Here is an 11,688-nt window from a genome sequence, read left to right on the forward strand (position 1 = left end):
GCCTCTGTCCTTTTTTCTGTAAAAAAAAAGAGTGGTTGAACTTGGAATTTCTGTTTTAACATATTGACCATATGCTTCACCCCTGGTCTTTCAATGGACTTACTAACCATTTCACTGACCAACCCTCTTGTCCACGGTCTCTGACACTTACTGGTTGGGCCAGAGATGCTGGGTCATGATGCTGATTTGCCCTTTTGAAGTTCAACTATTTTACTTCTAAAAATTGACCTCCCTTCCTTCGCGATACCTCAGTTTGATCTTAGATGACCCCAGCTGAAACCCCACTTTTGGTCTGAAAATTCTCTGGGATGACCTCATAAGACTCCATTTAATTTAATATGACCTGAAATGACCCGAGTGACCTGAAAGGACCTCATTTTCATTTTTAGGGGATGAAAAAATTCTCTGAAGCGTCCTTAAATAACCCTGCTTTACTTGGCATGACCTAAAATGATCCGAGTGACCTGAAATGACCTCACTTTCATTTTTTGGGGTTGCAAAATTTTCTGAAGTGACCTCAAATAACCCCACTTTAATTGGCATGACCTGAAATGACCCGAGTGACCTGAAATGACCTCACTTTCATTTTTTGGGTTTGAAAAATTCTCTGAAATGACCTCAAATAACCCCGCTTTAATTGGCATGACCTGAAATGACCTCGCTTTCATTTTTGGGGGTTGAAAAATTCTCTGAGGTGACCTCAAATAACCCCGCTTTAATTGGCATGACCTGAAATGACCCGAGTGACTTGAAATGACCTCACTTTCTTCAACTCGATTTGAAAAATCACTTTGGGTGACCTCAAATAACTCCTTATCTCAATTACCATGATCTGAAATGATGCTGATGATGGCATTTATTAAGCACTTACTATGTGCAAAGCACTGTTCTAAGCGCTGGGGAGGTTACAAGGAGATCAGGTTGTCCCATGGGGGGCTCACAGTCTTAATCCCCATTTTACAGATGAGGGAACTGAGGCCCAGATAAATTAAGTGACTTGCCCAAAGTCACACAGCTGACAATTGGCAGGGTCAGGATTCGAACCCATGACCCCTGACTCCAAAGCCCGTGCTCTTTCCACTGAGCCACGCTGCTTCTGATATGTCCCAGTGACCTCAAATGATCCCACTTTCATTTACCTATGTTTAAAATTCCTTACGGTGTCCTCAAATGACTCTCCCCACTTTAATTATTATGCCCTAAAAATGCCGTGGAGTGACCTCAAATAACCCCACTTTAATTCGTGCTGAAAATTTGGGGTGTCCTCAAATGACCCCACTTTAATTAACATGTCCTGAAATGACCCTGATGACTTCAAATAACCTCACTTTCATTACCATAGACTGAAAATTTACTTAGGTGACCTCAAAGAACTCCCAATTCGATTAACATGACCACAAATCATGTTTCTATATCAGATGTATTTCTTTTCTGAAACAATTCATATAAAAATGACATGCAAAATTGAACTCACAAACATCACTCCCACATTTTTCCTGTCTTCCAGCTCACCCTCACCCTCTTCCTTGCATTACAGTCACCCTCAAGTCTGCTGCCTCTAAGCATTTCTTCATTCTGGTTCTTCCATAAAATGTTCATAATGAACGCCTACTATATGTAGAGAATTGTACAACTATTAATAATAATTGTGGTTTTTGTTAAGCGCTTACTATGTGCCAGGCACTGTATAAAACACCGGGGTGAATACAAGCAAATCGGGTTAGACACAGTCCCTGTCCCTTATGGGGCTCATAGTCTTAATCCTCATTCTACAGATGAGGGAACTGGGGCCCAGAGATGTTAAGTACCTTGCCCAAGGTCCCACAGCAGAAAAGTGGGGGAGCCGGGATGAGACCCCATGATGTTTTAACTCCCAGATCTGTGCTCTGTTCATTATGCCATAATGCTTCTCTGCTTCTAAGCATATTTACCCCCAACAATATATTTACTAAGCACCTACTATATGCCCAAAACTGTTCTGGTGCTTGGAAGCTTTCAAAATAGTAGTGCCGGCTCAGAGTCCTGCCATCACTGTTCCTGAAATTCATAATTTTCTTGGTCCCTGGTCTTTACCCCGCCTCCTGTTGCTGCTCTGAAAGAAACAAGTACATCATCAAATTGAGCAGGAAGAGAACTGTCTTTTCACCCCCATGAACAGTTGTGCCTGCCTTCCATATGAGCCAGCAGGAAGGAGTTGCGTGGTTACCCAAGAGAGGAAATTGTCAGAGGCAAATAAAATTGAAACCTGCTTCTCCCCATTATTTGTCGGCAGCCAAGAAAGAACAGATAGAAGAGTGCAGTGAGCAATAACCATAGGGGCAGTCAAAAAATGATTCGCTTGTATCTACCCCAGTGCTTGGTACAGTGGTTGGCATGTAGTAAGCGCTTAACAAATGCCATTATTATCATCCCCAGAAGAACCACCTCCCCAGCGCCTTCAGGCATCAGTATCAGACAGTGTCAATGTAATGTTAGACCCTCTTTCTCCGCCCCCACCCCATCCCTAGCCGGACGGGGAAATCTCCCCTCATCCCAGGAAATGGAGCTGACTTTGGGGAACAGCAGCCCCTCCCGTATTCATTATCAAAGAGAACTCATTTCTGTCAGTTGAATGAAAACACGGCAGCTTCCGCTTGTGCCACGATGAAATCCTTACGTTAATGGGTTTTCTGATGATTATCGACGTTGCCTTTTGCAGCCAGAACAGGGATGATGAGTGAGGTCTTAATCTTGCATTTGGTGAAAACCTGAAAGAGACAACGGGGACAGTTTACGCAGGTTAGAATAGGGAATTGAGAGTTTTTCCTGTATATCTTCTAAAAATGCCAGGTCGAGGGCAGCCTCCTTTTTCTTACATTATTAAATGTCCCTTCAGGGTCAACAAAGAGTTAATACTGATTTAAGACCTGAAAGCTGACAAGCCAAAGCATTTTGCAAAATAGAGCTTTGTTCAAAATACCTTAAAATAACCCACTGTGATAATGGGACCAGTTCCAAGGGATATCAACAATGATGGTATTTGTTAAGCGCTTCCTATGTGCCAAGCACTGTTCTAAGTGCTGGGGTAGATTCGAGGTCAGCAGGTTGTCCCACGTGGGGCTCACAGTCTTCATCCCCATTTTCCAGATGAGGTAACTGAGGTACAGAGAAGCTAAGGGCCTTGCCCAAAGTCACACAGCTAAGTGGTGAAGTCGTGATTAGAACCTCTGGCTCCCAAGCCCGGGCTCTTTCCACTAAGCCATGCTGCTTCTCATATTGGCACCTTTATGTTTATGCTTAGAACAGTGCTTGGCACATAGTAAGCGCTTAACAAATACCATCATTATTATTTCCAGAATGTCACGCGGAGGAGTGATACGGGAACTAAAAACCTTTCCTTCCCTCTCGGCCTGTAGATCGCTCCGCAGATCAAAGCCCTCCTGGTCGAAGAAGGCACCGCCATGGTGAGCTACCAGCCCCTTGGGGACAAGGCCAATTTCTTCCGCATGGTTTTCTCCAACCCTGCCACCCGCCGGGTGGATGTGGACTTCCTGGTTGGGGAAATCGAGAGGCTGGGGAAGGCTCTGTGAAGGCACGGAACCGACCGGACTGGCTATTGGATCGGGGTGAGGGAGATGGGGGAAGACAAGAGGGATGGGGGAGGAGGGTGGGGAGCTTGACTAGCAGGGCAAGCCCCATCTTGGGTTGCCATGCCAGTCTAAGATGAAATTCCATCCACTTTGGAGAGGAATAGTGGAAAGCAAAGGCCTGTAGGTGTGGGCCTTGTCCCCACCAGGGCAGAAGAAAGAACGTGTTCACAAACCCAACAAGGCAGGCAGGCACCGGGGAGAGGCCAGACCTTCTGGGAAGGGCTGCGACCCCTTTCTGGGCCAACGTCAACCGAAAGGACTTTGTTAAAACAATAAAGGGGCAACTGCAAGAGACGCAGCTCCTAGTTTTCTTCCTCCCCCATTTTCTGGCTGAATCGGGGTCGTTTCCGGTAATATAAGAGAGTTCTCCCATTCCCGGCACCGATCACTTGGAAAATGAGATCTCTGCCTCCGCTTTCGTAGCCATCACTGGGGAACTTCAAAGTCAGCAGGTACGCACACAGAGGGCCGACTGCATTTATTTACTTTTCATATAATAATAATAATTATGATATTTGTTAAGCCCTTACTATGTGCTAAGCACTGTTCTAAGCACTGGGGTAGATGCAAGGTATTCAGGTTGCCCCACCTGGGGCTCACGGTCTTCATCCCCATTTTACAGATGAGGTAACCGAGGCACAGAGAAGTGAAGTGACTTGCCCAAAGTCACACAGCTGATAAGTGGCGGAGCCGGGATTAGAACCCACGATCTCTGACTCCCAAGCCCGGGCTCTTTCCACTAAGCCACGCTGCTTCTCAGGATGGACAAAGTGGTCTAGAGGAAAGAGCCCAGGCCTGAGAGTCGGAGGACCTGGGTTCTAATCCCAGCTCTGCCATCTGTCTGCTGGGTGACCGTGGGCAAGTCACTTCACTTCTCTGTGCCTTAGTCCCCTCCTCTGCAAAATGGGGATTCGGTAGCCATTCTCCCTCCTGTTTAGACTCGTGAACCCCATAAGGGACCTGATTATCCTGTATCTACCCCAGATCTTAGTGCAGTGCCTGACACATAGAAGGCGCTTAACAAACACCATTATTATTATTATTACTGAATGTTAGGGGCATGGCACTGGAATTGTTAGCCCTCGACTGTCCCAATAAAATGCCTTATTGCTGGTGAGGGACTGCCTGAGAGCAATGCTGATTTGAATGAAAGAATGTCAGACTAAGCCAAGCTGGACTAAACTCAGACCCTTAGCCTGAAGCCTGAGGTTGGGCCCCAAGCGGCACTGGTGACCTCTCCCCGGGTCCAGGAGGAGATCACTGACCAGCAGTCCTGATGCTGACGGAGGCTGAGCCCGGCTCCCGAAAAAGCAGCAGCAGCCCCCAGTCCCCAGCAGCCCCCTCCTGCTGCCCAGGTAAGCAGGGGGAGGAAGTGTACCCAGGAAATCTGGCAGAGCGCTGGAGACCGGCAGAGTTTGGTACCAGCCTGGCTGCAAATTTCTGCCACATTTAATGATGATGATGATGGTATTTGTTAAGCACTTACTGTGCCAAGCACTGTTCTAAACGCTGGAGGTAAATACCAAGTCATCAGATCGTCCCACATGGAGCTCACAGTCTTAATCCTCATTTTACAGATGAGGTAACTGAGGCACAGAGAAGCTAAGTGGCTTGCCCAAGTCACACAGCAGACAAGTGGCGGAGCCAGGATTTAACAGCTAGAGAGTCTAGGGTCTGGTCCAGTCTCCCTCCCCAAACTCTCTGAATGTTGTCTTTACTTTATGCCAACTGAGACTGCAAGGAAAATGAAAGTGTCATTCCGCATGAATCACCATTCTGGGAAGGTGGACGTTCGCCTCCTTGTGAACAGGCTACCTAAACCAGACGTAATAAAATACAACTTGGAAAATGCCACTGGGGAGGATTCCCTCTGCTCCACGATGTGGTGGGACCAAAGGGGGTGGTGCACTTTTGAGAAACCGAGATTGGTGGAACTGACTGCAAATATCCCCGTCGTCATTCTCGCCAGGCCCAGGATGACTAGGAGACTAGGCCGAAATCCACTTCACCCAAAAAGAAAATCGAAATTCGGCTGTCATTGGTCTGTTCTTATCTCATCTGGCCATTAGGTGGCAGAGCTGGTCCGTAATACTAATCAATCAATCAATCAATCGTATTTATTGAGCGCTTACTGTGTGCACAGCACTGTACTAAGCGCTTGGGAAGTACAAGTTGGCAACATATAGAGACAGTCCCTACCCAACAGTGGTCGAACTGAATGAACGCCGCTGAAATCAATCCAGAGATTTACTAAATTACAGCATTAAATCAATCAATCGTATTTATTGAGCGCTTACTATGTGCAGAGCACTGTACTAAGCGCTTGGGAGTACAAATTGGCAACACATAGAGACAGTCCCTACCCAACAGTGGGCTCACAGTCTTAAACTAAGTCTCTACACTGTAAACTCGTTTGGGGCAGGAAACTTGCCTACCAACTCTGTTGCACTAAGCCCGAGGGCTTAGTATAGTGCTCTGCACTCAGTAAGCGCTCAGTAGATACCTTCGATTGATCAACTGATAAGGCATTGGGAGAGTACAATAGAGTTAGGAAACGCGGTCCCTGCCCATTAGGCGTTTACAATCAAGCAGGGTGGACCCACATTAAAATAAATTACAAGCCGGATGAGGCAGCAGGAATACGGAAGAAACGGGGGGGATGATCAGAGGTCATTACTGATATCTAATGACCATTTTATAATGACTGAATCAGCCTTCTCTGGCCTACTAAGTCTGTTCGGTATTTTTTTCCCCTTAAGAAAGTGAGAAAAACGTTAATTCCTTAAACTTGTGTTGGACAAACGTTATGAAACAGAAATTATTCAGGTTCCTTCATTCCAATTTACCTTATGCTGCCAAGCTACCTCCTCTAAATTTTCCATCCTTCCCGTGACATAATGACAAAACAAGCTTATACTAGGGTGACCTCAACCTACTTCATTTGATCGATTCACTCATTCATTCAACCGTATTTATTGAGCGCTTACTGTGTGCAGAGCACTATACTAACCGCTTGGAAAGGCCAATTCGGCAACTGATAGAGACAATCCCTACCCAACAACGGGCTCACAGTCCGGTTTTGAGAACTTAATAATTGTGGTATTTGTTGAGCATTTAAAATGTGCCTAGCACTGTGCAGATCCAGGACAATCAAATTGGACATACTCCCCATCCCATATGTTGCTCACAGGGAGAACAAGTATTTCACCCCCATTTTACAAACGAGAAAATGGAGGCATGGAGAAGTCAAACGACTTGCCCAAGGTCACACACCAGACAAGTCGTGAAGCTGGGACAGGAACCCAGGATTCCTGATTGCATTGCACTCGCAATCATTCATTCATTCATTCAATCGTATTTATTGAGCGCTTACTGTGTGCAGAGCACTGTACTGAGCGCTTGGGAAGTACAAGTTGGAAACATATAGAGACGGTCCCTACCCAAGAGCGGGCTCACAGTCTAGAAGGGGGAGACAGACGACAAAACAAAACATATTACAAAATAAAATAGAATAAATATGTACAAATAAAATAGAATAATAAATACGTACAAACATATACGTATATACAGGTGGTGTGGGGAGGGGAAGGAGGTAAGGTGGGGGGGGGATGGGGAGGTACTCTCCCAAGCGCTTAGTACAGTGTTCTGCACATAGTAAGCGCCCAATAAATACGATTGGGACTGTCACCCGGGCCTGGAATGCCCTCCCTCTGCCCATCCGCCAAGCTAGCTCTCTTCCTCCCTTCAAGGCCCTACTGAGAGCTCACCTCCTCCAGGAGGCCTTCCCACACTGAGCCCCTTCCTTCCTCTCCCCCTCCTCCCCCCTCCATCCCCTCCATCTTACCTCCTTCCCTTCCTCACAGCACCTGTATATATGTATATATGTTTGTACATATTTATTACTCTATTTATTTTACTTGTACATATCTATTCTATTTATCTTATTTTGTTAGTATGTTTGGTTTTGTTCTCTGTCTCCCCCCTTTTAGACTGTGAGCCCACCGCTGGGTAGGGACTGTCTCTATATGTGGCCAATTTGTACTTCCCAAGCGCTTAGTACAGTGCTCTGCACATAGTAAGCGCTCAATAAATACGATTGATGATGATGATGATGATTGATTGTTCCTGATTTCCCGTGTTCTTCCCAGTAGATGGAGCGGCTTCTCAAACCCCCTGCTCAAGTCTCTGAAGAGAGAAATTGGTTTTCTAAAGCGTTGCTGAAGCCCTCATGGCTGTGGAAAGTGTGAGCTCATTTGCTACAGCCGACTGGCGCTGGCTTCTCACAATCAGTGTGTTGACAGAGAAGAGGGGACGAGGGAAACCCAAACTAGCTCCCGGTGAGGAGGCAGAGAGCGAGCAAACAGCATCCACACCGGATTTGGCACAACGTGTCTGCCAACTCTGCTGCACGGCACTCTCCCGAGAGCTTAATACATTGCTCTGCACATAGTAAGAGCTCGATAAATGCCACTGATCGATCTCGAAGCCTCCTGCGCAACGGTCAATCAATCAATCGTATTTATTCGTTCAGTCGTTTTTGTGGAGCACTTGCTGTGTGCAGAGCACTGTACTAAGCACTTGGGAAAGTGCAGTATAACAATATAACAGTCACATCCTCTGCCCACAACGAGCTGACAGTCCAGAGGGAACTACAAAGCACAGTTGCTCAGGACATTCCGTTCCCTGATTGATCAGTGCTTAGAACAGTCCTCAGGGCTTAGATCAGTGTATGACACCCTAGTAAGTGTTTAACAAATACGATGATGATGATGACGACGAAGAAGATGGAGAGCCGGCTAACAAAGTCCACAGCCCACTTGAACCACTTCTCTTTTAAACACCATTGCTCCACCAGAGAGGCCACAGAGAGCCACTATTTCATAGAGAAATCAGAATCAATAAAAAGTGCATTTAATTACAAAGAGGAGAAGAAAATCACTAAAGAATGCTGTAATTATCTACATTACTGCAAGGAACAGTAATTGCCAATCAGCCCAGGCTCCACCATTTGACACCTGAGTAAATGTGGAAAATCCAGGCACCACTAGAAATTATCGAAAATTTTCAAAATTGGAATAGAGCAAATTCTGCCTTTTTATCTGCCCATGAAGTATTTCTCTCAAGTAAGTTTAAAGTCATGATGATGGTTAATTAAAATAATGATAGTGTTCATCCACTCAATGGTAAATACCATTGAGCATAATAAATATTGAGCATTTACTATGTGCAAAGCACTGTACTAAGTGTTTATTAACTAAGCGCTTCCTCTGTGGCAGAGCACAGTGCTAGGCGATGGGATATACAATAATGACAACAACAATACTTGTGGTATTTGTTAAGTTCTTACTATGTGCCAGGAATTGTACTAACTGCTGGGGTGGATACAAGCAAATCGGGTTGGACAGAGGCCTTGTCCCATATGGGGCTCGCAGTCTCAATCCCCACTTTACAGATGAGGTAACTGGGGCACCCAGAAGTGAAATGACTCGCCCGAGATCACACAGCAGACAAGTGGCAGAGCCGGGATTAGAACCCAGGTCCTTCTGACTCCTAGGGCTGAGCTCTATCTATTAGGCCATACTGCTTCTCGATGGGTTCTGGTCACTATTCCCCCTTTTAGACTGTGAGCCCACTGTTGGGTAGGGACTGTCTCTATATGTTGCCAACTTGTACTTCCCAAGACGCTTAGTACAGTGCTCTGCACACAGTAAGCGCTCAATAAATACGATTGATTGATTGATTGATCTCACGCAGCAGGGAAGAGAAGTGTGTGAACCAAGGCAAACTCTGCAGCATGATCTCAAAGTGAGGCAGCTGAAAGAACCACCGCCCCCCCCCCAAATTCCGTGGCTCCATTGCTTGGGGATGGAGTTAGTATTGCCATTTCCTGAGCCCCCACTGACTGTAGCATCCTTGATCCCACGATCCCCGGCTCCTACCAAATGCCAAACCTCACACATGTCAGGGGAGGCTCCATAATACGTCTCCAGTCTCAGGAGCGCTGGGCTCAGAATCAATCATATTTATAATAATAATAATGATGACATTTATTAAACGCTTACTATGTGTGAAGCACTGTTCTAAGCGCTGGGGGGGGATACAAGGTGATCAAGTTGTCCCATGTAGGGCTCACAGTCTTAATCCCCATTTTACAGATGAGGTAACTGAGGCCCAGAGAAGTTAAGTGACTTGCCCAAAGTCACACAGCTGACAAGCGGCGGAGCCAGGATTAGAACCCATGACCTCTGACTCCCAAGCCCGTGCTCATCCCACTGAGCCACACTGCTTCTCAACGCTTTTCGAACGCTTACTATGTGCAGAGCACTGTACTATGCGCTTGAGAGAATCCAACCGAACAATCTAAGAGAGTGGGTGGTTGCGTTTCCCACCCACAGTGAGCTTACAGTCTAGAGGAAGAGAGCACCTGTGCATTTCTGGCCATTCCCTCTCCCCCTTTTAGACTGTGAGCCCACTGTTGGCTAGGGACTGTCTCTATATGTTGCCAAGCGCTTAGTCCAGTGCTCTGCACACAGTAAGCACTCACTAAATACGATTAATTGATTGATTGATTGATTTGAAATGCTCTGGGGCTCCAGGACAGGCCAGCCCCGTGGGCTTTCCACCCATCCCTCAGACTAAATAACCTGTTAAACAACATGCTGATTCACCTACCGGAGAGCCAACAGAGCCTTCCCCTAATGTACATTTTATCATGTCCTTTCAGAAAATTACAGCCCATTGGCAGGCTGCCCTGTGCGGAAAATAGCAGGTAATTAGAACCATATGTTGTCATCTTTTCACAGCAAAATGAAACCTACTTTCGCAGCGGGAAGACCATTAGCTTATCTGGTGCTCTTTAATACATAATTATCATTGTATTTGTGCTGTAAACACATTTAATTAAAATATTTAAAAATTTCTGTGTAATAAATAATCCCTCTGGATTAGTTAAAATGTTTTCGGAGATGGAATTTGCTGGCCAACCTATTCATGTGCCCTCACTGGGTACCGATGTCAGTCAGCCGATCAATTTATTGAGCGCTTACTGTGTGCAGAGCACTGTACTAAGCGCTCGGGAAAGTGCAATATTACAGAGTCGGTAGACACGTTGCTTGCCCACAAGGACCTTACAGTCTAGCAGGGTATCCATCCATAGGGAAAAAGTGCTTTTACTGCAAGAGACACAGAGACAGACAACAGAGAGAAAGCCACCCAGAGTGAGGCACAAGGACCCCCCCAGGGCAAGACAAAGTGACACAGAGTGACACAGTGACAGAGAAACACCGAGACGGCCAGAGTGGGAGAAAGAGGGGGAGAGAAAGAGAGGGAGAGGGGCAGAGAAGGAGAAAGAGGGGGAACAATGAGGGAGAGAGAAAGGGAAGAGAGAAGGAAAGAGAGACAGAGAGAGAGAATCTCTGTGGGGAACTGCATCCCCCTAGATGCAAACTTTTGGAATTCAGTGAGGACACAGCTCCTGGGGCTCAGCAGAGCTCCAGCGTGACGTCACCCTGGTGGGAGGGATTCCCAGGCCCACCGTGACGTCACCCTGGTGGGCCCACGGTGCCCGGCAACCCCACGGCCCCACCCACCCCAGATAAAGTCTTCCTTACCCAATCGTATTTATTGAGCGCTTACTGTGTGCAGAGCACTGGACTAAGCGCTTGGGAAGTACAAGTTGGCAACATATACAGTCCCTACCCAACAGTGGGCTCACAGTCTAAAAGGGGGAGACAGAGAACAAAACCAAACATACGAACAAAATAAAATAAATAGAATAGATATGTACAAGTAAAATAAATAGAGTAATAAATACGTACAAACATATATACATATATACAGGTGCTGTGGGGAAGGGAAGGAGGTAAGATGGAGGGATGGAGAGGGGGACGAGGGGGAGAGGAAGGAAGGGGCTCAGGCTGGGAAGACCTCCTGAAGGAGGTCCCATCTTATAAATGGATAAGATGGGAGAAGATTTGATAAAAGGAGGGAGTCTAGCCCACACTGCATTGTCTTATAATTTTTATTTTTTTTAAGTATTTGTTAAGTACTTACTATATGC

At 46.2% G+C, this 11,688-nt stretch overlaps 1 protein-coding gene across 1 annotated transcript in view; it reads left to right on the forward strand.

Moving 5' to 3' along the window:
• Positions 1–3,597, forward strand: part of LOC119948824 (glutamate decarboxylase 1-like) — a 29,599-nt gene extending 26,002 nt beyond the window's left edge. The window contains exon 15 of the mRNA XM_038770327.1: positions 3,396–3,597. Within this exon, the coding sequence (XP_038626255.1) occupies positions 3,396–3,569 (174 nt within the window). The 3' untranslated portion in view covers positions 3,570–3,597. The remainder of the gene's footprint in view (positions 1–3,395) is intronic.
• Positions 3,598–11,688: the final 8,091 nt, after the last annotated feature.

This window comes from Tachyglossus aculeatus, chromosome X3 (assembly GCF_015852505.1).
Source record: "Tachyglossus aculeatus isolate mTacAcu1 chromosome X3, mTacAcu1.pri, whole genome shotgun sequence".
Lineage (NCBI taxonomy): Eukaryota > Metazoa > Chordata > Mammalia > Monotremata > Tachyglossidae > Tachyglossus > Tachyglossus aculeatus.